General features: G+C 45.2%; 1 protein-coding gene across 4 annotated transcripts in view; it reads right to left on the bottom strand.

The window, feature by feature from the left end:
• Window positions 1-1,657: 1,657 nt before the first annotated feature.
• The window catches only part of TNN (tenascin N), a 72,598-nt gene continuing 46,437 nt past the window's right edge, over window positions 1,658-27,818 (bottom strand). For 2 of the 4 annotated variants that reach the window (XM_033197316.1, XM_033197319.1), the window contains 7 exons: window positions 23,365-23,495; window positions 21,975-22,107; window positions 21,393-21,544; window positions 14,174-14,270; window positions 13,131-13,298; window positions 5,234-5,397; window positions 1,945-2,817 (listed from right to left, as the gene is read on the bottom strand). In XM_033197316.1, the coding sequence (XP_033053207.1) occupies window positions 2,677-2,817; window positions 5,234-5,397; window positions 13,131-13,298; window positions 14,174-14,270; window positions 21,393-21,544; window positions 21,975-22,107; window positions 23,365-23,495 (986 nt within the window). In that variant the 3' untranslated portion in view covers window positions 1,945-2,676. Of the gene's footprint in view, window positions 2,818-5,233; window positions 5,398-13,130; window positions 13,299-14,173; window positions 14,271-21,392; window positions 21,545-21,974; window positions 22,108-23,364; window positions 23,496-25,894; window positions 26,159-27,818 lie in introns of all 4 variants that reach the window. The other 2 variants (XM_033197315.1, XM_033197317.1) reach the window with 2 other exon arrangements.

Here is a 27,818-nt window from a genome sequence, read left to right as displayed (position 1 = left end):
TAAAATTCCCTTTATTCTTCCTTACAACACCAGAAATTAAAAGGGAGAGATTTACACTGCTTTCCTCACACAGCCTGGGTGACAGTGAGACTCCATTTCTATTAAATAAAACCATAAAAACTAAAAAAATGTTTTTAAAAGAAGAGAATTTGAGGAGAAGACTTGGAACTGGCAAGTTGTGCAGACAGACCTTTAAGACAGATGAGGAGACCAGCCTGGGTAAGATAGCAAGACTCCATCTCTACAAAAAAGTTAAAAAACTAACTGGGCACAGTAGCATGTGCCTGTAGTCCCAGCTACTCAGGAGGCTGAGGCGGAAGGATTGCTGGATCCCAGGAGTTCAAAGCTTGCAGTGAGTCTTGGTCATGTGACTACACACAGCAGCCTGCATGACAGAGGGAGACCCCATTCAAAAACAAAAAAAGACAGACAAGGAAATTAGCTCAGGCTTAGGCCCTGACAAAGCTAGATCAAGACTAGGAGAAATCTGGTCAATCTCTGTAAACATCTCCTCCTCAGAGAGGCTTCATAGTCCAACACCATGCAACACCCTCATCTTCTCATCCTACTTTTTCTTTCATGACACTTCCTACTTCTTGTAACTACACATTTTTTTTCCTTTTTGGATGGAGTTTCACTCTTGTTGCCCAGGCTGGAGTGCAACGGCACGATCTCGGCTCACCACAACCTCTGCCTCCCAAGTTCAAGTGATTCTCCTGCTTCAGCCTCCCTAGTAGCTGGGATTACAGGCATGTGCCACCACACCCGGCTAATTTTGTATTTTTAGTAGAGATGAGGTTTCTCCATGTTGGTCAGGCTGGTCTCAAACTGCCAACCTCAGGTGATCCGCCCACCGAGGCATCCCAAAGTGCTGGGATTACAGGCATGAGCCACCACGCCCAGCCGTAACGACACATTTATTTGTTGTTTAATGTCAGCCTCCACCACGAGAATATTAGCACAAGGACGGGATTATGATGTTATGTCCTTGATTAACACCAATGCTTAGAATGGAACTTGGCACATAATAGGGCTTCATCTCTATTTGTTGAATGAGTGAATGTAAACAAATGAATGAATGACAGCACACAAGCTCCATTAATACAAGGATAGTGTCTATCTTGCTCACCTCTGTTTCCCCAGGCACACTGCCTGATACAAAGCAAACACTTAATAAACTCTTGTTGAATCAATTAATAACATGCAGGTACATTTTTTCATTGTCAGCATCAACACTAAAACTGTATTTCACTGAGACCACTCATTGTCAGAGCAAGCAGTCACCATGGCACTGCTCAATGTGTGTGTCTGGGGGAGGAAGGCAACAGAGTGGGTGCTGAAGACTTTAAAGGTTGACAGACACGGTTTCAGGAGTATGGTTTGACACTTACCCAGAGGTTAAAACGTGGAGACACCTAGGCAATAGACTACCCCCTTGTCCTGGAGGGGTATGGCAGCTTTCAGGGCATTGCCTTCCTTCCCATTCACTCACTTCTGTATTCTAAATACCATTATTTCACATCATGCAAATCAGAGTCCACAGCCAACCAAATTCCATTACAATGCACAAATTGTACCTTCACTTGCACTTAGGTTCAATTTAGAATTCAAGGGCACTTATGTGGGGGGAAATAACACAAGGCAATTTTTTTTTTTTAATCAAGGGGTTTATTATATTTTTTCTTCAATAGGAATTTAAGTTACTTCATTGATCACTTACTTTGCTACAGAAAACCCTCCAAAATGATAGAAAATAAGCAAAAAGGATCTGATCTTGCCAACTGTTTGATCAAACAGTAAGACTCACGGTGCTGAGCACTCCCAGAAAACCCAGGGCTCCAATAGTGTGGGGCGGGGAAAAGAGAGAGTCTGAAGCCTGGTAGGCATGAACGGGAGTTGCAGAAGAGTCTTTGGGAGGAACCAATTATCAAGAGAGTCAAATTATTCAAAGTTGAAATGAGTGAGAATTTATTCACAACATATGCAGTTCGATGGATGCAATTATGCAAATGACTGAAAAGAGGGCATTTAAAAATAGCAGTAAGGCGGCAGCTTTGGTCTCCAGCATGCTGGATACTAGTCAGAACTTAGCTAAACGTGAGCCCATCTTAGCCCCTTTTATTCCCTTTATTCTTCCTCATAACACCAGAAATTAAAAGGGGGAGGTTCACAGTGTTTTCCTAAAAACCCAGTGGGAAAGGAGTTGACAAACGTCCAGTTGCCTCAGCCCCAACCCCTGGGTCATGAGAACCCCTCCTCTATGCTTCTTTCCAGGGAAAAAATTTGTATTAGCAGAGCTTTAAATACATAGATGTAAATTTCCAGAGATTTCCAATTGGTGAAGTGCTGGGTGATTCCTTCTCTTGCCCTAATCCAGTATATTTGTTGCCGAAGATAAGCTGAGAAACCTTGCCGTTCCAGTACTGTCTTTCCTACGCATACTGTGTAACTACTGTTTTGATTTTCAAGACCCTCATAAAGACGGGCAAAAATGCAGGTGAGAGGGAAGGAACCTCCATGGCTTGAAGCTTGGTGACATGATTTGTTCTCTGGGTTATCAGGCGATCCCAGAACCCAGAGGCTCTGAGCACTCCCAGACTCCAGTCACGACTACCCACCCCGCCCCAAGCTCCCACAGCTGGTGATGTCTCCGGCGAGGACTGCTCACACGGGCCATCAGAACGTTTGCAGCCTTCCTCCCAGCGTCCGCTTCTTTCTGCCCAGGACAGGCTCCTTGCTGTAGCCATGAGGGCGGATTTTCAACTCCACGTAAGGAATGGAGAATTCATGTCCTTTCCAAGGCTCCCAGTTCACCCCCTACATTAAATAAATAAATAAATAAATAAATAAAGCCACATCAAGAAGAGGCTCTTGGGAGGAGGGCAGGGTGGGTTATGGTACAAAGGAATTAATTATTTACCAGTGAAACCACTCCCTCTCTGCTCAGGGGAAAGAGACAGGGGTGATGAGAAGGGAAGGGAGGGCAGGATCCAAACACATGCGCCCTCTGCTGGGCAGCTGGGGTTAGACTGGCTGAGGACTTGGACGATTTGGAAGCTGGCGGTCTCTATGGTGGGAGCAAGTGGGTGTGAGCCCAGGAGGTGGGTGAGGCCAGAGCAGCCACAGAGACAACACAGGGGTCAACCGGGCCGGCAACGGGCAAATTATCTTTGCTTCTCCCTTTTCCTTTCCAAAAAATTAAAGGCAAAAATAAACATATTAATTGGCCAATTGTGTAAAATCATTTTCAATTTAGACTGTTTAGATACTAGCTCTGGAGTAACAAATAGCCTGCTGAACACTAAATTTCATTTTATGTCTTTTGACTGGTGAGTGCAATAATATTTAATTCACTTAATAACCTTGCAACCTGGCCAATAAAAAGCCCAAGTGACCAATTTTATGTATTTTAATTTGTGAGGTAAATAATAAACAAGAAGCTAAATGCCTTGCAGACTGTGAAAAGCGCATTAACCAGATGAATGTCTTTTATTAGCAAATATGGGATGGTTCAGGGCATCCTGGTTGCTCATTTCCAATATTTGAACTCCTATCCCAGGCTTCCCTGAGTCAGCCCACACGCTGCCACCATGATTCATGGGCCAACCTTCCCCAGCTTCCCCGGGGGCAAATTTCTTCTTCCCTTTGAAAAATCACATAAAGATTGGAAGTCCCTGCAGCCTGGTCAGAGCCAAAGTAATCAAAATGTACCTGGACTTTGGATGTGCTAATATTTACAGTAATATTGGTACAAGGTGAGTTCTGACGAGGTGGCTTCCTGGAGGCTTAGGATCAGGGCTGTGGATGGGAAATTAGAAACCTAGGATGGGGGACTCAGGGTTTGTGGAGGGGAGAGGATTAATGATGAGCAGAGACAAAGATGCAATTTTCAAGAAACTGTGAGGGAGCAGGCAGGAAGTGCCCCGCAGCTGTCAGAGTCAGGATGATGCACTGGAGCAGAGGAGGCTTGAGAAATAGCAGGTGGGACAGTTTCAGAGCAATGTGGGGAGAGGACCCCTCCTGGACCCCTGGGACCTGGGTATACACTCCCAATGTGGAGAGACTGGTCTAGCTCAATGTTCTGGGCAGGCTTTGAGTGAAGTGAACCCAAGAGTAGGTCTGACCTAAGGCACAAAATACTGTTTTCCTGGTGATCAAAGGACTTGAGACAAACAGTTTTTTTTGTTTGTTTGTTTGTTTGTTTGTTTGAGACAGGGTCTTGCTCTGCCACCTGGGCTGGAGTGCAGTGGCTTCATCATGTCTCACTGCAGTCTCAACCTCCCAGGCTCAAGTGATCTTCCCATCTCAGCCTCCCTAGAAGCTGGCACTACAAGTGCACACCATGATGCTCAGCTAATTTCTATATCTTTTGTAGAGATGGGGTTTCACGATGATACCCAGGCTGGTCTCAAATTCCTGAGCTCAAGCAATCAGCCCACCTTAGCCTCCCAGAGTGCTGGGATGACAGGCATGAACCACCGTGCTCGGCCAAAAGAAATAGCTCTTGTTCAACTAGGAGAAAAACTAGAAAAAAGTAGGCAGTGTTTGTTATAAACTGAATGTTTGCATCTCTTCAAAATTCATGTAGTAAAGCCCTAACCACCCCCTACCAACATGATGGTATGTAGAGGGGGCCTCTGGGAGGTAATAAGGTTTACATGAGACCATGAGGTGGAGCCCCCATCATGGTACACATGCCCCTATATGAAGCAGAGATCAGAGCTCCTTTCTGTCCACCATATGAGGACATACAGCCACAGTCAGCCATCCACAAGCCAGCACGGTCCACCAACAAGAATCAAATCTGCCAGCACCCTGATCTTGGACTTCCCAGCCTCCAGAACTGAGAGAAATAAATGTCTATGGTTGAAGCCACCTGGTCTGTGGTATTTTGTTACAGCAGCCGGAGCTGACAGTGTCCATGTGTGAACTAGTGAAATGAGACAGTGTGTGGGGCACATCATCTGTCATTACATGGCCGTGGGCAGCTCAAGCTTTCCCTGTACCTGCCCCTAGGCAAGTGTGCAGCACTGGGAATGCAAAACAAGAGGGCCGTGGCCATCAGGAAGGGGAGGCCACAACCTCAAGGCCATGGAGCCTGGAGGAGCAGCTCTACTGCTTTGACTGGAAGCTTCAGAAGGAGAGGGGCTGCCAGACTGGCCTGGAGGGTGTCCCTTTGGAAGCCGAATGTGGGCACACCCTGGGACAGAAAAGACATTCACCTGTCACCTACCTCACTGTGCTTGGTCTCCCCATATCTGCCATTGGGGTTGGCCAAGTGGCAGTTCTTATACCACCAGCCACCATGATGTGTCAGGGCACAGTTGCTGAGTGCAATATCGTTGTCTCTGTCAAAAGTTGTAAACTTCCATCCATTGTGGTAAGTAAGAGCATCCCCTGCAGAAGAGAAGAGACAGAGGTGAGAGCCCAGGGTTAGCCACCAAGGAGATGATCAAAAGAGGACCCAGCAGGAAGATCTCTAGGCATGAAAATGCCAAGGATGCAGCCAGTCACGTCACAGGTAGTCACTGCTCTCTCAAAACAGCCCAAATGGGAACATGACACATGTGAACAGGCTCTTTTTCCTGGCCTGTACCCCAACTTCAGGCCTGTTTCTCCAACAGTCCTCATAGCGTTTTCACTTTGGAAGCTCCACAGTGAGATCAAACATCCAAACATAACAACTCTCCCCAAGTCCCTGACCACGCCACACACAAGAGCACCACTCTCCACTCTCCCCCCTCTGCCTTGGGTCCACTCTTCTCCCCACCACCCAGACCTGGAACCTGGAGCCATGTTTGACAATCCCTTCATACCCTTTCTCAAGCCCTCCCTCCTGCAGATCACTCACATACACCCCTACGTCTCTGCTCCCATGACACCCACCCTCGGCCTTCTCTCATCCTGGGTCTGTGTTAACAAAACAGCCTTCTCTCTGGCTTCTTGCCTGCCAGCCTCTCTGGAGTTTAGACATCCATTTTCATCACCTCAGGCCTAACAGTCTACTTCGTACCACAAGGAGGTGAATTCCTCTTCCGTGCCTTGCAGGCCTGTAGGTTGGCTGTGCCCTGTGCACAATCTTGCATCCCACCATCTCCACCACGCACCCTCCAGTGTGGACCAGCCCACCTTCCAGGGGATTTCTCTCTGCCCTCATCTGTCCAAATCCCAACCATCCTTCAAAGCCTAGCTCAGGCCCACTTGTAAGGAAGATTCTCCTTATTGGTCCTCCCATGCACCCTCCTAACACACACACAAACACACGCACACACGCACACACACACCCCTATCACACACAAATATCCCTGAACTTCCAGAGCCCTTCTGGAGACACATGTAAAATTCAGTCCTTCATTACATCCCATCTGGAAAACTGCTTTAATTATTTTGCTTGTGTATCTCCTGTTTCCCTATCATATTTGTCATCCTTTTATAAACTTTCTTTTCCTGCTCATAAAAGGCAATAAGGGCCCATACCAATCACAAGCTTCATCAAGCTTTGTTCCTGCAATAAGGATTCTTACATTTATATCTCAGCTCTGAGTTTAGCAGTCTTCTTCACATGTGCATTCTCATTTCATTCTCACAGCAAACCTGTGAGGTGGGCAGGGCAGCTCTTGGTCCCATGAGGAAACAAATTCAAAAAGGTTTGACTCTAGGAACTTATTAAGGTCCCACAGTCCACAAACAGCAGAGCTGGGACTCAAATCTCTGTCCTGAGATTCCAAGTCCAGGGTTCTTTCTGACACACCAATCCACCTATGGCTTCCTTGTTTCATTGGGGGGCTTCATCTATCAATGGTTGTTCAAGTGGGGTTCCCAGACCAGCAGCGTCCACATCCCCTGGGAACTTGTTAGAAATGCAAATTGGCCAGGCGCAGTGACTCACACCTGTAATCCCAGCACTTTGTAATCCCTGCAAGGCCGAGGCAGGCCCATCACAAGGTCAGGAGTTGGAGACCAGCCTGGCCAATATGGTGAAACCCTGTCTCTACTAAAAATACAAAAATTAGCCGGGTGTGGTGGTGCATGCCTGTAGTCCCAGCTACTCTGAAGGCTGAGGCAGAAGAATCACTTGAACCCGGGAGGTGGAGGTTGCAGTGAGCCGAGACCATGCCACCACACTCTGGCCTGGGTGACAAAGCGAGACTCCATCTCAAAAAAAAAAAAAAAAAAAAAAGAAGGAGAAAAGAAAAGAAAAATGCAAATTATTTGGCCCCAGCCCAGAACTACAGAACAGGAAACTACAGGGTGGGCCCTGGCAATCTACACCTTGACAAGCCCTTCAGATGATGATCTGACGCAGTACAGTGTGAGAACCTCTGTTCTACAACTTCACTCATTTGATTTTAGGGAACATTTTCTGAACACCTGCTATGGAGCAGCACATGCTTGGCTCTGTGAACACAAAAATGAGGAGGTCCTTGCTCTCAAAAACGTTTTTGGAGTGAGTTGGGTGAACATGCAGAGTTGGTAGCATATGTTAAAAGGGAAGGTCCTAATTTGCCCCTCCAAGTCTGCAATCTCACCAGCAGCTCACTTATACCTCACCCGGAAAAAGCATGAGAATTCCCGGGCCACAGAGGCCACTTCCACACAGACACAGCAGATGGGTCTGTCTCCAGTAGTTTTCTCCAGTCCAAGAAAGTTATATTGTCATGCTAGTCATACATATTTCCTCCTCCCTCCAGACTTCCTACAGAAAGTTAACCACAGCTTGAAATAACGTGCAGTGTCTCCCTTAGTAACCTTCTTTAAATGAGCACAGCTTACCTAATTTACATAGAAGGTTCCCAGGGCCGCTTTCTAAGAATCTGTGCAGAGGCTCTCTTAAAGACATGTTTGTGATTATCTAAACCTGGGCACTGGGATAAAGAAATGTAAAGCAGGTGTTCACCCAAATGTGGGAGGTCTTTTTCTGCAGAAGGATTTTCTACCTTTTAGAAACTGAAGCCATCCTAACGTTCAGAGTGTAGAGAGTGAGAACGAGGACTGGAGGGGTTCATGGCAGGCCCATGAAGGGTCTGCACCCAGACTCAGAGGGGATCAAGCTGGTCACCATCCATCTCATCAAAATGTCCCTCTGAGACCCACTCTCCCCCTCTAGGATTCACCAGGATGGGAAAGATGGCCCAGGCAGCTGCATCTTCAAAGATCAGGAGAAGCCATTAACATCACATCCTGTCAGTCACACACAGACACAGTACTGTGTGTCTGAACCTTGAATGTCTTTTATTTCAGGATTAAGAAAAGGTGATTACAAATGATTTGTGCCATTTCTAGCTTTCCCTTTTGTCCATGTACCCATTTTTTTTTTACTATTATTTTTCTTTTTTTTTTTTTTTTTTGAGGCGGAGTCTCGCTCTGTCGCCCGGACTGGAGTGCAGTGGCCGGATCTCAGCTCACTGCAAGCTCTGCCTCCCGGGTTCACGCCATTCTCCTGCCTCAGCCTCCCGAGTAGCTGGGACTACAGGCGCCCGCCACCTCGCCCGGCTAGTTTTTGTATTTTTAGTAGAGACGGGGTTTCACTGTGTTAGACAGGATGGTCTCGATCTCCTGACCTCGTGATCCACCCGTCTCGGCCTCCCAAAGTGCTGGGATTACAGGCTTGAGCCACCGCGCCCGGCCTTTACTATTATTTTTCAAGTGCCAGCATTTAAAAATCCATCCCTGGCCCCAACCCACTAAATGTTTCCAGAGCTCCCCAGTCACATTTCCAAGTGCCTCCAGGGTGGGACCCATCCCTGGTTGTGCTCCCACTGTGGCCCATGCAGGTGGGACTTGAAATCAGCTGTAAATAATTGGTTAGCCCTAGAATTCATTCTGCACCATTCTGAATGCCTAGCTCTTTATGTTTTCATTATGATTTCTAAATAGATGAATAGCATCTTAAAGGTGGAGCTCATAAGATGCTCCCCGCCCCCACTCAAAGACTCAGAATCAGAAACTAAATTTACACATCATTACCTTGCTGGAATTTGCTTCATGAAGGGAAAATGGGCTTTCTGATAAGACTTGAGTGGAAGTCAAAAGTTGAGGGCCCACCTGGACAGTCTCAGCCTTAAGCCACACATTCCTGCCAGGCTGCATGCATGTCAGTTCTAATCAGAGCTAAAATGATGATAGAGGCTGGGGAGAGCTGGTGCGTGCAGGGAGGTATCAAAATGTTCACCTTCCATTTGAACGCCATGTCCTCTAAACAGTGCCTCAGCACTCAAGACATGAGTAGCCAGGAGCTTTCTAAATTCTGAAACCCTCCTCACAGACGATCAGCGTACATAAGGAATGTTAAGACTTCACTAATGCTACCATTGTAATTCAGAATTTAAAAGCGGGAATGACAGTACACATGGGAAGATTAGATCGCTGCCTAAATGCTGTGTGAAAGTCTCCTATTAAAAAATAAATTCTATTAAAAAATACATCCTCTACTGGCTGGCACTGTTGGCCTGAACAACCTTAGAACAGGAATTATCCCCTCACTGCAGGTAACATGCAAACAGACTACCTGGGAGGAGAATTAAAACAATTCCCAAACATGTTGACTCCCTTTCAGTCTCTTTCCCATTGGCATCAGTTCATTTGCTGGATCATTTTAGCACAGGCTTCAGAAAAGGCAAATGGTAATGGCCAAGGGAAAGGAAATGTGCAGCCTGGAGGACAGGCCCGAGTGAGGCTCATGACCAGGAGGCCACGGAGGGCACTGGGTTTCAGGGAGAGATGTGGAGCACAGGGGCCAAAGAAAAACACCCAACTTCATATTTTGTACAGGGAGGGTCCCACACTCGGAGCTTATGTAGACTTCTTTAACCTGAGAAGGAAAAGCTGAGGCTAACTGACGGCCATGATGAAGAGCAGACAACAGGGTACTGGGAACCAAAGAAATGATCAGATGGACTCCATGCTGACTGAAGAGGCCCAAGGGTTCTGGGGCAGACTGGAATGTGTATACTCTGTTATACCAGAGGGTTGGAAGAACCTGGAATAAGCTGTCAGGAACATAGTCTGATCTCATTTAGAGATGGGGTGGGAGGATATGGGCAGTGTGCTTAGTCATACAAAAGAGCATCTTTAAATCCCCTCTCATTCAGTTAATATCCTCATAATCATATGAATGTCCATCTATGTTTCCCAATTGTATTATAACTGTCTTTTTCTATACCTGACTTTCATGTTTTATACAGTCATGCCCTGCATAAGAACATTTCAGTTAACAAGGGGCTGCATATACGACAGTGGTCCCATAAGATCGCAATAAACCTGAAAATTACCCAGTGACATCACAGCTGTCGTAAGGTCGCAGACCAATGCATCACTCATGTGTTTGTGGTGATGTTGGTGTAAACAAACCTACCAGTCATACAAAAGTCTTGCACATATAATTATGTACAGTAAATAATACTTGATAATGATAAAACAATTATGTTACTGGTTTATGTGAATAATACCATACTTTTTATTGTTATTTTAGAGTGTATGACTACTTATCAAAAAAAAAAACATCCTGTAAAACAGCCTCAGGCAGGTCCTTTGGGACGTATTCCAGAAGAAGGCATTGTTATCACAGGAGATGACAGCTCCATGTGTGCTATTGCCCCTGAAGACCTTCCAGCGGGACAAGATGTGGAGGTGGATAACAGTGATATTGATGATCCTGACCCTGTGCAGGCCTAGGCTAATGTGTGTGTTTGTGTTTTAGTTTTTAACACAAAGGTTTAAAAAGTAAAAAATAAAAATAAAAAATGTTTAAATAGAAAAAAAACTTACAGAATACGAACATAAAGAAAGAAAATATTTTTGTACGGCTGTACAATGTGCTTGTGTTTTAAGTGAAGTGTTACTCCAAACGAGTCAAAAAATTGAAAAACATGTTAAAGTTTATAAAGTAAAACAGTTACAATAAGCTAAGGTTAGTTTTTACTAACGAAGAAAGAATATTTTTAAATACATTTAGTGTAGCCTATGGGCACTGTTTCTAAATTCGACAGGAGTGTACAGTCATGTCCTGGGCCTTCACATTCGCTCACCACTCACTGACTCACCCAGAGCAGCTTCCAGTCCTGCAAGCTCCATTCATGGTAAGTACTCTGCACAGACTGACCATTTTTTATCTTTTATACCATATTCTCACTGTGCCTTTTCTATGTTTACATATATTTAGATCCATAAGTATTTACCATGGTGTTACAATTGCCTACAATATTTAGTAACAAGCCATACAGGTTTGTAGCCTAGTAGCAATAGGCTACACCATATACCTAGGTCTATAGCAGGCTCTGCCATCTAGGTCTGTGTAAGTGAATTCCATGTTTGCACAACGATGAAATGCCTATCAATGCAGTTCTCAGAATATATCCCTATTGTTAAGCAACACATGACTATGTTATGCTTCAAGTGCATGTAGCACAGCCTGTCTCCAGCCCATGGAGACCTAGGACTACTGAGGAAAGAAGTGACAGTATCCAAAGGCAGCAAGGATCTTCTAGCTGCAATGCTTTTTTTTCAAGGATTGTCTTTTCCCTGAAATAATTCTTTGCATGCTTTTTCTCACCCAACCCCTACTCAGAATCCTGGAACAGTTTCCTCATGTCTGTAGCCAAAATGCCTCATACTCTGGTAGGTGCCTACCCCTCCCTCTTTGTCTCCTCCCATGTCACCATGTCACCAAACTCACACTTTCATTCACCCCTATGGAACCTATTTGGGTCTCAGGGACTATTATGTAAGATACTAAACATCCGTAAGATTATGTATATAGAAAAGTCCTGCTAGCAATTTCATTTTTTAACTCTCCTACTCTGTACCAGGCTCTGAGATAGGCCCTGGGAAGTAAGAACAAATGCAAAATTCATTTGACTATTGTTTAAATGAAATTATAAGATCTCAAAGAAAGGTTTGCATTCACAGTTGGCCACCCCAGCTCATGGCCCCAGACACTCAGAAGTTCTGTTCACGGTCTTCTGCCATCAGGGCTCCTTGAGTAGACAATCTTGAGAAGTCCAGCAAGGCTGTGAGATAAACTCCAGCGTTCTTTGCTCCACTCAGTTCCCACTCACCCCGAAGCCCCCAGGCCTGGAGAGCCCTCTCCTTCCTTCCACTCGAGTTTCCCCCGTTTTGCAGATCCAACTCCCCCCAGTTGTTTCATCCTCCGTGTGCCCACCTTCTCCACACTCCTGCAGCTCTTTATGTTTCTTAACCCTTATGTGACTGTCTGCAAAAGTTACTTTCTTTTGTTTTCACCTATCTACATTTAAGTCTAAGGAGAGAGACCGCCATGTCTTATACAGTCAGTCAATCTGGCTGGTAACACATTCCTCTATAAATACACCAAAGTCAAAAACATGCAAATGTCAAAACACAGGCTTACTTGTTAGGGTTTAAAAACCATAAATACAGCTTTTAAAATATTAGTATTAAAACAATAACCACACCTCCCCCTCTTACACAAAATATTTAATTTACTGGTATCATTCCAGCATTTCAGTCATGTTGCTTAATTTTGTTCTTTTTCTTCACAACCAAACACACCAGCAACTGGCTTAGCCCCAATGAGCAGCTACTAGAGGATAAAAGTTCCCCTACTTTCCACTGAACTGCTCATTTGTGTGTTGTCACAATTGAATTAAGTTAATGAGACCCATACTTATTATTTGAATCAGCACTTTCATTGTTCTGTTTTTATAGCAAAGTGCCACCAAAGGCTCAAATAATCACACACACACACACACACACACACACACACACACACACTACTGTGCAAAGATGACAGCCACACTGCTAAAGCTGAATGAAAGACTGACAAGCATCAATAAATTGTTCAGAATATGGGCTCATCAGCTAATATACAACAGCCTGAATAAGAGGAGCACAAGAGGAGGGTTTTTATTGGGCGGGGGGGAGGGGGTTGTGACATATAACATACACAATTTCCAATTTTATGGTGGTCAAGGATTGCTTTAACTGCTTGCTCACTCCTGATCCCCTGCAGAGAGTAGGGCCTCCACTGTCAATGAGAACAATTCACCTCCACAGAATAATATTCCACCCCCCAGATCAGTGGCATACAGCAAACCAACCCTTATACAACAGACAGCAAGAGACCTTTGCAGTAAGAAAACATTTTTTCTCACCTGCTGTGCCTCTGTATTTCCCAACTGTCAGCTTATACCGCTCCTTGCTGGAGGCCACTTGGAAGAAATCATATATAGCATAGGCGGATTCATTGGCAGTCTGTAAATCCACTCTCACCTCATACCGCGTTGGAGTGCCGGTGGTGAGGTTGTGTAGCTTGTCAAGTCCTAAAAGTAAAAAACGGAATTCCAACACCCAATCCACCCATGTGTGCGACTGAGTACTCAATATGTGCGTCTGAGGCTTTCAGGACCTAAAGTCACTTTAGTCTTTACCTTCTCTGCTAATAAGAGGCAGTCTCAGCACTTTCTCTTTCGGGGACTCATAGTCACGCTAAGGAGTGTGGAGACCATGTTCTATGGAAGGAAGCAGTGAGGGGTCAGGGTAACCCCAGAAGGAATCTGCCTCCATTGGCTCCATCCCTCTAAAACAGAAGCAGTTGTATTTATCATCCATTTATTTCACCAAGTAGGAGGGCGGGCAACGACTCATCCTAAGATCCCTGAAGAGATTTTATACTGAACAAACCACAACATCATCTACTCTATTAGACACTGGGTATCTGAATCATGACATTTTCATTCCTAATTTCCCAATTCATGCTTTTGGCTATTTCCCTCTCTGTGAACATCTGCTCCAGAGGAGAGCAGAGGGAAAAGGGGGAAAACATTGCCCATAATGCCTGGCCACAGCAACAGAATTTTAGAGACTGCTAGAGTGACCTTCCAGTAATGACCCAGCATCCCAATCCCTGAACTTTTTTTCTACTACTGTGCCTTCTAAGATCTTCAGGCTGCAGGCAGTCCTGCAGCGCTTAAATCAGCATAAAACCCCTGTGACCACCCTACCTTTCAACAAGTTCAGAGTGCAGGAGAGCCTTCCCATCAACACGCCCACCAAGACCCTGCTCGGCACAGTCCTCTGTCTCCCTGCCACTGGGGCCTCTCTGTGAAGGTGGTGAGCTTCCCTAAGCCTCCTAGCTAGCTTGTCCTGGGAGAAATCACCCCCTACAGCCCCAGCCTCCTGGATTCCAAGATCATACCAAGCCAGAACTCCTTCGTGGGGTCCCCAAAGCCTTCCACATAAGTCCTCCATCGCTTGAAGAAATCCAGCTGCCCAGTGTTCCTCCTCTGGAAGACCTGAGAAGGGAGATGAACACTTCACTCTGACCCTCCAAACAGATATACGTGCTGGGAGACAAGAGAAAACCAAGAACTTGCTCATACACTGCCTTCCTCCAGCTAGCATGCCTTTCTTTTTAGAGAGGCTTTTTATTTATATGTCAGTAGATTCAGTATATTAATAAGCATTATTTATATGTACAGTAGTATGTCAGGTACTAAGGCGTGTAGAGCAAAAGCAGAGAAGCTTCCTGCCCTCAAGAAATTTCAGTTCTTTCCATTATTTGTGTGATTCAGTTGCTAGTGTGGATTGTCTAGGGCAAGACATTCCAGACCTCTGCCAATTCTCACATGTAACTTTCAACACCCATTTGACTCAATTGGGGCACATCACATTTATAGCATCTTTTTTCCCCTTTTCTCAAATAGTTTGAGAGTAGGAATTATTTTTTAATTCACCTGATTCTTAGCACAGCGATTAATACTTATGGAGAAAAATGTTCACACAAGTATTTACTGAGCATCTACTATGCACTAGGCAATATGCAAGATAGCGTGCAAAGTGAATAAATCAGAAATGGTCCTTTCCCTCCTGGAGCTAACAGTTCAGTAAATACAATTACTAAATTAAACAATTTTAAAATGCAGTTAAAATTGTAATAAGGGCTATGAGGGAAAGATGGAACAGAACTGCAAGAGCGTAAAACAGGAGGACCTGACCAAGGAGCCAAGAAACCACCCCCAGGACATGGCTGAGCTGCAGGATGAGTAGGAGTGGTCAGGCAAGAGCACGGGGAGCAATGTTGGGGCTGCTGAGGGCTGAGGAAGGGATGGAAAGGGAGGCTGAGAAGATGACAAGAGTCAGTCCTGGTAAGCTTTTAAAAGAGATTGTTGAAGACATTGGTCCAGGTAAGAACAATGGAAATTATTGCAGAGTTTTAAGCAGGAAATGAGATCCGATCAGGTTCATCTCTATCTGTGGTGTATGGAATGGACTGGTCAGGGGTAAGAGTGGAAGTGAGATGACTAGTTAGGAGACCACTGTAGAGTGCAAATGAAGGGGGACAGTAGCTTGGATGAGGGATGCCCTGAGGATAGACGGAAGTGGATAGAAGGTAAAGTTGACAGGGCTGGTGACAGAATGTGGAACTGAAAGAGGAGGAAGTCAAGGTAAGATAAGTTTCTTATAGTTTGGGCTTGCAGATGACTCTTCCCTCAGCTATTCACTGAGATAGGAGATTCAGAGAGGACAGGCTGTAGCTTTTGGGGTTTTTTTGTTGTTGTTGTTGTTGTTGTTGTTGTTTGTTTTTTGAGATGGAGTCTCACTTCACTGCCCAGGCTGGAGTGTAGTGGTATGATCTTGGCTCACTGCAACCTCCACCTCCCAGGTTCAAGGGACTCTCCTGCCTCAGCCTCCCGAGTAGCTGGGATTACAGGCACATGCCATCATACCCAGCAACTTTTTATATTTTTAGTAGTGACAGGGTTTCACCATATTGGCCAGGCTGGTCTTGAACTCCTGACTTCATGATCCACACACCTCGGCCTCCCAAAGTGAAAGTGTGAGCCACCGTGCCTGGCCGAGAATAGGTTTTATGAGTGGGTCATGAGCTCATTTGGGGATGTGGTAAGTGTGAGTTATTTCTGAGGTATGCTGGTGAATGAAAATATCACAGAGCAATTGGATGTAAGGGCTGGAGTTCTAAAGAGAGGTCTAGGCTAGACTTATTAAGGTAGAGTGTGTCTCAGGCAATGCTAGGAGTTCACCGAGTCCCAGTTCACTTTCTTCTTCCCAGGAACACAGGAGGATGTCCATTTACAGCTTCCCCTGCATTCAAGTTGGAGCCATGTGACTGTTTGCAGCCAAAAGGCTGTAGGTGGGAGCCTTTTGTGTGTGGGTGGGTTCTCCACACTCTCTCTTCTACTGCCATGCACCACAGGGCCATGGGAAAGGCCACACACTGAAACAGCAGAACTATGAGATGGAAACAGCCTGAATCCATGAGTCACACTTGTAACTGGCTGCCAAACCTGCATAACACATTGCACACATGAGGAAAATACATTGTGTTTGTTCAATTGCTGGAATTTAGAGTTGGTTTGTTACTGCAGCATAGCCCATTCTATCCTAGTTAGTGCAGAGAAGCATGGGACCCAGAGGAGGGTAAAATGAAGTCATGGGAAAAGATGAGACCACGTAGGAAGAAAATGGGAACTGAAAAGATAAAGTGGCCTAGAATCAAGCCTTGAGGACATCCAATATGTATAACGAAGAAGGACAAATCCATTAAGGAAAGAGAAGAAGGGGCAACAGAAGTGGAGAAAAAGAAACTAGAAAAATATGGAATCACAAAAGCCACAAAGAGAAAGGTGTGGTCAGTAGTGTCAAGTACCGATGAGAGGTCAAGGAACAGGAGGTCAAAACCATCCCTAGAATTTAGTGGCACAGAAATCACTGGTGATTTTACCTAGGGCTGTGTCAGTGTGAGATATGGACAGAAGCCAAACTGAAACGGACCAAAGAATGAGTGAGAAGCAAGAAAATGGAGGCAGAGTTGGGTGCCATTCACCAAAGTGTGGACTGCTTTCTTTTCAAAAATTCCTCTGTTTGGAGAAGGAAGGCACTGTTCCAGTCACAGTAAATTGGATTCTTTTATAGGAAGTAAATCTGAAAAGTACCTACACACACCTGTGTACACTATTGAAATTGATAACACATGTAATTCCACATGACCTTGAGAACCAAGCTGAACGCCATCCTAGTTAACCTCAGGAACGATTCCCACTAACCAAAGACTGGAATTGCATTTCTCTCTCTGCCTATTTTTCTTTGCATTCATTCAGATGCAGAAGCCCCAACACAAAATCTAATATCCCTCCTTTCCACTAGACTTCACAGCATGTGCCTTGAAGTAAAACACATTATCTTGAATTTATAAGGTAAACCGCCTGACATTTGTGCATTCTTTATATTTTTCTCTGGAAAGAGAAAGGGAGGGAGGAGAGAGTAGGTTACCCTGCAGCAATGCTGAAAGCTCCACATGGGAATTTATATTTAACTCCTTCCAAAGCACCCATCCATGTTTGCTGGCCAAGGAGTGGGGCACCATGGATGCAGAAGGCTCCAGGCTCCAAGTCAGACCACAGCCACTTCCTGGGCAGGGGATGGGTGGGGATTTCTGAGGCAGCCTCTTCTATTCCTGACCCTCGGCCAGCTCATGGTAAAACAGGAATGGAAGGGAAGAGAAGAGCCTACCTCATAAGACTGCTGGGAGGACTAAATGAGACACCACATAAAATGTTCTATAAATGGGCAAGAGCTGCCGAACAGAATATAGGAAAGATCACGGCAAACAGTTAACACCGCGTTAACATTGTTGCTCTCTTTCCCCTTTGCTCAAGGATCCATCTTTTACAGATGCCCTATTTCCTTCTTGGCTTCCTCACTTTTTTTCACTCATTTATTCACTTAGACGACAATCATTTTGTGAGCATCTGTTGAGTGCTGGCCCTGGAACAAGTATTTATGATGCCATTTGACAGATGTGAAAGTCCAGAAAAGCGAGTATCCAGAGTGCTACAGCTAATCACTGATACAGAGACCACACATAAACCTTATCTTTCTGTCAGAACGTTCAAAAATACCAGCCCTACTGAATCTGTTTCGCAAACAGCATTTCCAAAGACTCTGAGAACTTGCTAATTTCCTAACACGGTGCCTGATCCCACCCCTTCCTTGAGACTCTTGTTGTACCGTGGACAGTGGAAATTTAGGACAGACGTAGCACTGATGTATGGCTCCACATACATCAGGTCAAATCACGTTCCCACCACAAGGTCAGGCTCAAATCCAATCCAGCCCTCCTAGGATGCATTACAAAGGTATTTGGTCTCTATCTCCAATCAATGAACCCAGTGCCCAAGCTTGATAGGAGCTTTCCAGCGATGTGTGTGTGTGTGTGTGTGTAACAATACTTCATCTGGGCCAGGGAAGCTTCCAAAAATGATTCTGGTGCTCTTTGCATCACTGTTTTGAACCAGAACCAGCTCTATACTTACTAGCTGTGTCCTTGGGCAACCTTGACAAGCCTCACTTTTCCAAACTGTTAGATTAACATGTTAACAGCCTCTCTGTCACAAGCTTAAATCAAGGCTTCAGCAAGGTCATTAATCATAGTAAATCATAAAGTAGTTAAGCCAGACCGTGGCACACAGAGATATAAGAAGTTGTTATGATCTCTCAATAAATGTTGGTTTGCATTTTATTATATCCGTTTCCAAATGAACGAACCCACAGGGACCATTGATGCATCTGGATCAGGCAGCCTTAACTGACTCACTCAGAATCTAAGCCATCAAATCTCATTTGATGAGATGAAAACACCCTATAATGAACTATTAGGGTATCATAAAACCCCCTTACCAAATAAGTTTCAAAGGGGGGAAAAAAATCCTCTTCATGTCTGGTTCTATACTAGAGTGGTCATTGCATTTTAGAACTTATTCAATGCCCTGAACGACTAAATACAGAGAAAAAAAGTCAAACTTGCATTGAAATGTCTGTGGAAAGAGCCTCTAATGCAGCCCTTAAGACTTTCAAGATGGAAAACAACGATGGAAATATTTGAGACATTAAGTGTTCCCTGATGTTCTTTCCAGCCTCCCACCAGTGGCAGAGTTTACCTCAGGGCACAGTTCTTCTGGTCTGTTCTTCAAATTGAGTTCCTGCTGCTTGGGATGGAAGAATTACCATAAAAGGATTTTAAAAGCTCAATAAAACAGAGAAACTGACTATGGGTCATCCTTCAGTGACAAAGGACTCTTGAAATCCCCCCAAAAAACTATGACAACTGTGAGTAAAATGTTTTGTGGGGAAGTTTTCAGGACTCCATGTTTTCTGGAGCATGGTGCCTTTAAGTAAAACCCTGAAGAACCTCAGTTCATGCATGACCCCAGAAGTCTGGCTCAGAAAACAAGACTTGGGGTGGGGTTGGGGCTGGGGAGGGTCAGAATGCACAGTGGTTTTATTATTTCTGGAACCAATCTCTGTGTTTGAGGAGGGGTCATTTCCATGAGCAGGATATAAATGGCAAGCTCCTTGGGGGCAGGGATTTCCATTGGTTTGGTTCACTGCTGGATCTTGAGTACATGAAACAGTGCCTGACACATAGTAGGCACTCAATAAATATTTGTGCAGTAAGGCATGACTATTCCAGGGCAGACAGACTGACAGATCTCTTTCTAAATGTTGCCCCAGATAAACGCCTCTTTCTCTGTGGGAGCTTGGCTTACAAAAAGGCCACACTAGACAATACAAACATCCTGCCAAAGGTCAATTATGGGCACAAAGGCAGGAAATTGGGCTGCAGGCCTGAAGGGACAGAATGCTTAGCCTTACAATGGTGCTGATGAAAAGCAGCAGGTACAGCCCTGTGGGTCTGGTCCGGCAGAGGACCTCCCAAGTTACATTCTGTTCTGTTGTTTTTTACATCAATCGGGAATTTCCCCCAACCAATCCAATTACTGCCTTTCAACCGTCAGATGCCGCTGTGCAGATAATAAGTTTTCTTCATTGAAGCTCATCAGATGGTATCTTTTTATTCATGGCTGCTCAAGTATCTTTGGTTTCTCAGGCCCCTGAGTGAATGTGTAAATGAATAAGGTTTGAGCACTATGAGATGATGCTCTCTCTTTCCCACAGTGAGTTGCGGAGGCACAGCAGGTTAAGGCTGCAAGGTAGCTTGGAGCAGTGAGAGTCTTTATCATTCAGGCACAGGAAGAAAAGGGGCAAGGGGAGATGGAAGGATCAGACTGCAACCCTCAAAAGCAGCTCATCATACAACTGGATGAGGCTGCTGCAATCAAAGAAGCTGCCATGTGGTTTAGGCAGACAATGGCCCGAGAGAATAAAACGTCTACACAGAAGAGGGACAATTAGAGCATTGCCCGAGTTTCCGTCTTTCAGGCTTTAGTCTTTCCAATCAAAATTTCAAAGGCCTTGTTGCTGTACTGTGGAGCCAGGGTACAGAACTTGGACAACAGACTCCAGTTCAGAGGACTGAACTCCCCAGACAGGCTATGCATTTGCATTTTGGATGACCTGAGATGAACTCACTGAGAAGACCAATGAGTTAGGAGGCTGGAGTCTTGAAATCTGGTCCCAGCTTTGTCATTCTTGTATGACTTAGGTCAAGTACTTCTTTCTGTGGGCCTCACTGTCCCTATCTGTAAAATAGGAAAAACAATCCTCTCTCACTCTAAAGCTGTTGTGTGAGGGTCATATGTTCAAAGTGCTTTGAAGAAGGTAAAATATAGGTAATACATACATATAAGGCATTACTAGATGATGATCAACCCACAAGCCTTCATAGTCATCAGCCTTAGTCTAACCAAGCCTGTTCTAGGACAGGGAATAAGTACTAGGCTCTATCCTTACAGTGGGTTGGTGTCAGAGGCATTTGAACCAGAGCCATCTTGAGTGAGTGCTAAGACAATGAGGCTGGGACTTGCTGGGCTGCATTCCCAGAAAGTTAGGTATTCCGAGCCTCCAGATGTTTATGGTTAAGGGAACAGATTGACAGTGTTTACTAAACAGACCCAGACTTAGGAATGTCCTGATATCCTGATATCTTGAGAACAGAAGCACTCCTAATTTTGCTTTAAATATAATAATATTGATTCTTGCAAAATACAGTAATTAAGAAAATTAATCCTCTATCACAAACCCTTGTAACAGAGCACATCTCCTCAAGATCTTTTTTTATCCTATATATAAACAAGTATCGTACCTAGGGTGCATGCATTCCTCCTTACTTTCAGAAACGCCCTACTCTGTCTATGGAGTAGCTGTACTTTCACCACTTTACTTTCTTAATAAATCTGCTTTTGCTTTGCACTGTGGACTCGCCCTGAATTCTTTCTTGCATGAGATCCAAGAACCTTCTCTTGGGATCTGGATGGGGACTGCTTTCCTGTAACATTGAGATCTCTCTAAAAACAGCAACAAGCCACCAAAACTCCTCTCTTCCATGGGTGGAGAAGAAATAGGGCTCCAAACACTCTGTGGAGCATCCATGACCGGCATCCTGGGCTGAGAAGCAAGGCCCTACACAGAGCTCCCCCGGGTTCTGCGTGACTCACAATCCAGCCACCTCCGTCCGTGTCCATGTCGCAGTACACCTGCAGGGGCTGGCTGGCATCGCCGTGCAGGTAGATGGTGTACAGACCACTGGCGGCATTGCTGTTCTGCTGAACCTGACTGCAGTCCGAAGGATGTGGGAAACGGGCACCAACTGGGAGCCAAGCAGAGAGAGTGTTGTTAGGAGCAGGGCAAGGAGGAAAGAGGTGGAGTTTCTCCCTATGTTAAGGCAATTTATTTTGTTTGGAAATCATTTCATAACTTCCTACTTTAGCTTCTTCCAACTCTTCACTCATATCTTATTTTTCTCTTCAACTCCCCAAATGTACCAGGAAAAAGTCAAGTTCACATCACCTCCTTCCCCAACTCAACTGCCCCACAAAATAACACTCTCTTTCACTCCTCTCTTTAGCCTCCCCACTGTGGGATGGATTTCTTTTGAACACATAACCCCATTTCCACTTCCCCATGCCTAGAGAAATCAATAGTTCTGCATCCACTTGCTCCTCCCTGGACTGCTTTGCTAGCCTCTCCAATGCTGGTTCTCACTGCATGGTCGTTCAGAGCACAGGATTCTACATTACCTGTGGAGAGGGTGGTAGACACATTTCTGCTCCGGAGACCACCCTTAAAGGCAACAAGGGAAACAGGGTAGGTGGCACCTTGCTCCAGGCCTTGCAACTCAAACCTCTGGTCTTCTCGTCCCAGCTGCATCTCCTACCAAACAAGGCAGAGAGTAGACAGCTAGTGACTCAGTTTATCACCCACTAGCACCCTAGGTGTCAACAGCATTCCCGGATACTAATGACAGAAGCTCTCTGAGGGCACAGTCTTTTGTCTCTCTGAAGCCTCAGTGGCAGCCCAGAATCACAGTGCGTCCCAGCCACTTCTCTGGAGAGCCATGCCATGGAGAATCAGCACCACTGGGAGCATCAACTGAGAGCCAGTACCCAGGACTGCAGCTTCAGGATTACCGGCTAAGTTTCTGGGAGACTTTGGCCTTCAGATACACACAGGGGCTCTAACTATAGCCATCGTTGGCAGCAACAGGCTGGCAATGCTGGGCTAAGAAGAAATTAATAGGGGAGGTGAAACTGGCCACTGATATCTGAGACAAGGAGATAGTTGGTATTTCAATAAGCTTCCTTCTGAACCAGTCTTACTTCCTCTATAAACATAGGGCTAATCTTCCTAGTGGTGCTGTCATAAGCACTAATTAAGATAACAAATAAACCTAAGTGTCCTTCCTGTTTTTCCTTCCTCCCTTCTTTCTTCATTGGCAAGGAGGGAGAATAATAATTTTCCATTGGGACAGGTTTTGAAAATTTGCTGGCCTGGCCGGGCGCAGTGGCTCAAGTCTGTAATCCCAGCACTTTGGGAGGCCGAGACGGGCGGATCACGAGGTCAGGAAATCGAGACCATCCTGGCTAACATGGTGAAACCCCGTCTCTACCAAAAATACAAAAAACTAGCCGGGCGAGGTGGCGGGCGCCTGTAGTCCCAGCTACTCGGGAGGCTGAGGCAGGAGAATGGCGTGAACCCGGGAGGCGGAGCTTGCAGTGAGCTGAGATCTGGCCACTGCACTCCAGCCCGGGTGACAGAGCGAGACTCCGTCTCAAAAAAAAAAAAGAAAAGAAAAGAAAATTTGCTGGCCTTCAGATTCTAAGGGGAGCTATACCCCTTGAAATAAGGGTTAATCAATTCGTTCAATAAATATATATCAAACACCTACCATGCGCTAAGCACTGTCCTATGCACTTTAGATATGGTGATAAATGAAACAAACATAGAGCTTACATTTATTAAGGAAGACTAACAATAAACAAAATAACCCGGAGCAGATGTACAAGCAGCAATGTGATCAATAAAGATCAGCAAGCTGCCATGAGGCCAGCAAATGAGCGGACTGGCCCAAGTTAGTTGCTTCACACAGAAGAGAAGGCACCAGGAGAAAAGACAAGGAATCCCCCGTACCTTAACTGTGCCGTCTGGGAACTGGTAGGTCAGAATGTAGCCATGGATCTGAGCAGAGGGGGGTGTCCAGGTCAATACGCCACCAGACTGCGTTACAGCAGATGGACGAAGGTTTCTGGGAGGGTCAATACCTGTACGTAGAAAGTCAGGTTATTGTTATTACTAAGATACAACTGAGGCAAGGTAATTTTTGAGACACCAGCTTATATTTTCCCCTTTCAAACCCTCCCATTTCTCCTCCTTCTTTCAAGCAGTTTGCAGACTCTCTTCCTCCCTGCCACAGGGCCTTTCTGACCTTTGTTTCTAACAGTACAGACCCATTAGAGACAAGAAGAACAGGGCATTGGGTGGGTCCCAGAGGAAGGGAAAGAGAAAGAAAGAAAAAGAGAGAGAGTGAGAGAGAAGGAAGAAAGGAAGGAAGGAAGGAAGGAAGAGGGAAGGAAGGAAGGAAGGAAGGAAGGAAGGAAGGAAGGAAGGGAAGAAGGGAGGAAAGAAAGTAAGAAAGGAAGGAAGGAAGGAGGAAAGAAGGAAGGAAGGAGAGAAAGGAGGAAAGAGAGAAAGGGAGAAAGGGAGAAGGAAAGAGAAAGAAAGAAAGAAGAAAGAAAAAGAAAGAAAGAAAGAGAGAGAGAGAGAAAGAGAAGGAAGGAAGGAAAAGAGAAGAAAGGAAGAGGTGGGGGAGGGAGGAGGGAAAGAGAAGGTATATAGGAAAAGCAGAGCTTTTCTTCTATGTACTTCCTCACCCAAACACTAGAGGGAAAGCAAGTGTGTAAGCAAGTGTGGGTAAGCAAGTGTGCACTGTAGACCAGGAAAATGAAAGCTCAGTAAAAATACTAGTCAACATCATAACTGGTCAGAAGGCTCTTTTTTTTTTTTTAACAAAGAAGATATGAATGGAAATTTCTCTTTTGAAAAAGCATTATCACAGAAGGTTATTTTAATTTAGAACTTCCCAAAAAGACGCCTCCAGGCTATTTTCTACCCAGTAGCATTTCAGTGAGAACTGAATTGCAGTATTTTAATAGAAATCAGACAGCTGTTGTTTTGAATTAGTATGTTTTGACAAATTTTGAGTTTCTGTAATATCAACTTGGTTTGATTTTCTAAAGCATAACATCTGGCATGGATTTTATTCTAGTCATCTCACAGAAAAACTGAATTTCCTGATTTCATAATCAAGGCAAAACTGTGGCTATTTTAATATCTTAAGCAATCTCCTGCCACCTCTTTGCCCACCACCCCCTGGTTATGGACTAGAGATGTCTGTCTTAGTTACTTTCACATTTCTATGGAATAGGAAAATAAGAATTTTTTTTATTGCTGTCTTCAAAAACGGAGAAGGTGAAACCAAGAGAAGATAAAGAAGAAAGAGGAGAAGAAAGGAATAAGGGAGAAAGGAACAGAGAAAGGAAGGGGAGAAGGAAGTAGGAAGTGGGAAAAAGGAAAGGAGGGAGAACTGGCTACTGTTTGCATCTGGAGAGCAACACTGCGTACTAGGGCGTCCAGGACAGAGAGAAGAATTGTTTGTTTGTTTGTTCTTGAGATGGAGTCTCGCTCTTGTTGCCCAGGCTGGAGTGCAAGGGTGCAATCTTGGCTCACTGAAACCTCCTCCTCCTGGGTTCAAGCAATTCTCCTGTCTCAGCCTCCCAAGTAGCTGGGATTACAGGCACCTGCCACCACACCTGGCTAATTTTTGTATTTTTAGTAGAGACGGGGTTTCTCCATGTTGGTCAGGCTGGTCTCAAACTCCTGGCCTCAGACGATCCACCCGCCTCGATCTCCCAAAGTGCCGGGATGATAGGCATGAGCCTCCGTGCCCAGACATTTTTTTCTTTTTAACACATCTCTGTTTAGTTTGAAAATATTTACTACAAGCATATATTACTTTTTAGATTAAAAATGCAAGTTAATTTTAACTAATAAAGATCACAGAGAAATTCAAGACATCTCTAGGTCCCATGGCAACATTTGGTGCATTCAACCACGGATGGAATGGACAGACCTTGCCCGCACTGCCTGAAGAGGCCCACAGACCTCAGGGTGGGCACAGTGCTGTCTTCCAAGTGCTTCTGGGTTCTGACCTCCCTAATGCTCCGCCAAGACCAGAGGCCCCATCACACACACAAAATACATGCAGTTCAGGTGCCTTTCCTCATCAACTGAGGATGGAATGGAGAAAGATGCACCCCCTTTGACTCCATTGTGGAAGATGGAAACAGAAGAGGCTCCTGCCTCTATCTTCTCCCAACTGCAGCTAAGACCCAACCATTTTCTCCATAGCAAGTGTGGAGAGTCTGAGCACTGGGCCAGGTGGAGGGGTGAGGGAGGCCGCCTTTGACACCAGCACTCCCTCTACACTCTCTTAGCTGCGCTGTTGGGTCAACTTAATTATCTCAAAGACATAAAAAAGGAACCACTTTGAAGAATGCCCTCAGGTAAAGCAACCACCCTCCTGCTCCCTTCCCCAGCCCATGGAGGAAGGTCCTCTCCTGGTAAGTGTAAGGGGTTCCCCTGGCCTGGTCCCTCTCAGTACCTGTCTGGGCCTTGGTGTCGGCCTTCTTGCTCTCCTGGTCCCCCTTCTGGGCCCACACGTGCACCATGTACTCCATGCCCGGTCTCAGGCCCGTCAGGACGGTGCTGCTGTGCTCCTTCCCCACCGGAACCTCCCTGGTCTCGCCGTCCACAGAGGTATAGCGCACCACATACTTGTCAATGGTGGCCTGCACCGGGTCCCAGGAGACAGTGGCCATATTCTCTGTCACCCGGTCAGTCACCAGGTTTTTGGGGCTGTCAATTTCTTTTTAAAAAGATTTAGAAAAGACGGAACTTTAGAACAAAGGAGGGCATCCCATCTTACCACCCCATCACCAGGAGCTCTCCATCATGTTATCATTAATAATGGTAGAATTCCACTTAAAACACGAGTCAAAGGCCCCTGGTCTCCATTTCCAAGGAAACAAACCACTGGACAGAAAACTGGAAGGAATCAGATCTTCTCCCAGTTTTTATATATAAAAAACTTCTGTCCTTGTAATTCTCATGAAAATAACAATAAAACTTGCTGAGCAACAAGACGAGCCACCAAAACTGCTGTGGATATAACCTCTTTTCTGATCTCCCTGGTACCTAGTTACTTTGAGAGCCAAGGTCATATCCTCCAACCTTTCTGACTTATAAAACGGGAGGAGAGTGCAGGCCCAGGGAAATGGAGGGTACAGGCTAAGTTCCTGTTGACATCTTATGTTAAAGCCAAGACTCTTCACTCTGAATTTTGGGCCCTCCCACCCTCTCAAGGACTTTGCTGTGGATCTGCCCTTTCTCTCCTGTGTCATCAGTCTCTTCTTCTCTGTCATCAGTCCCAGACAAGCAAGGTCTAGAATCCCCCATCCTCCCCCATATCATTCCATTTCTCTGCAACCCTAAACTGACAGATTGTCTCAAGAGAAATGTCTACATACCTTAACTTCACTGCTTACTCTCCAATCAATCGTGTTTGCATCTTTCTATGCCACACAACTAAATCTGCTAGTCTAAGTCACCAACAACATCCGTATTGCCACCTCTAATGGATACTTGCCATTCTCAACTTTACACTGCTTCTGGGTGGCATTTGGCAGAGCTGATCCACGCCCTCCTTCTTGAAACACTCTCAACCCTTGGCTTCCATGACTATACACTCCCTTGATTTTCCTAACTCACTGGCTCTTCTTCAGTCGTTTGTCAGCAACCTTCAAACATTGGAGCACCCAAAGCTCCCTTTCTTTGTTGTTTGCTTTGTTTTGTTTTGTTGATACAGAGTCTCGCTCTTTCACCCACGCTGCAGAGCAGTGGTGCCATGATAGCTCACTGCAGCCTTGTCCTCCCAGGCTCAAACAATCCCCCCACCTCAGCCTCCTGAGTAGCTGGGAATAGAGGTGCATGCCACCACACTCAGCCAATTTTTGTATTTTTTTTGTAAAGACAGGATTTCACCAGGCTGGTCTTAAACTCCTGAGCTCAAGCAATTCACCTACTTCAGCCTCCCAAAATTCTGGGATTACAGGTGAGAGCCACTGCACCTGTCCCAAAGCTCCCTCTTTTCCTCTCTCTGCTTTTCCGCCTAGGTGATCTCACTCATGCCCGTGGCTTTAAATACCAACTAGATGCTAATTGCTCCACAATATCTATTAATTCTGAGCCCCTCACTAGTTTATACAACTGCATCTCCACCACAGTGCCTGGCCTGTATTAGACACTCAATACATATTTATGTAATCAATAAATGAATCACTCAATTAACAAGGAATCTCACAAATATCTTGAACTTAAATATTTAAAAGTCTTGATGTTCCTCCCCAAACTTTTTCTCAGTCTCCCCTCTCAAGAAATGGTAGTTCAATCTCCCATGTTGCTCAAATAAATAACACAGGTCATACCTGAGTCCTCATTTTCTTCCTACCTCAAATCTATCAACAGGT

The sequence above is a fragment of the Trachypithecus francoisi genome, unplaced genomic scaffold (genome assembly GCF_009764315.1).
Source record: "Trachypithecus francoisi isolate TF-2019V2 unplaced genomic scaffold, Tfra_2.0 Lachesis_group5, whole genome shotgun sequence".
Taxonomy (NCBI): domain Eukaryota; kingdom Metazoa; phylum Chordata; class Mammalia; order Primates; family Cercopithecidae; genus Trachypithecus; species Trachypithecus francoisi.
The sequence above is the reverse complement of the archived record's forward strand: the minus strand, read 5'-3'. Positions and strand labels throughout refer to the sequence as shown.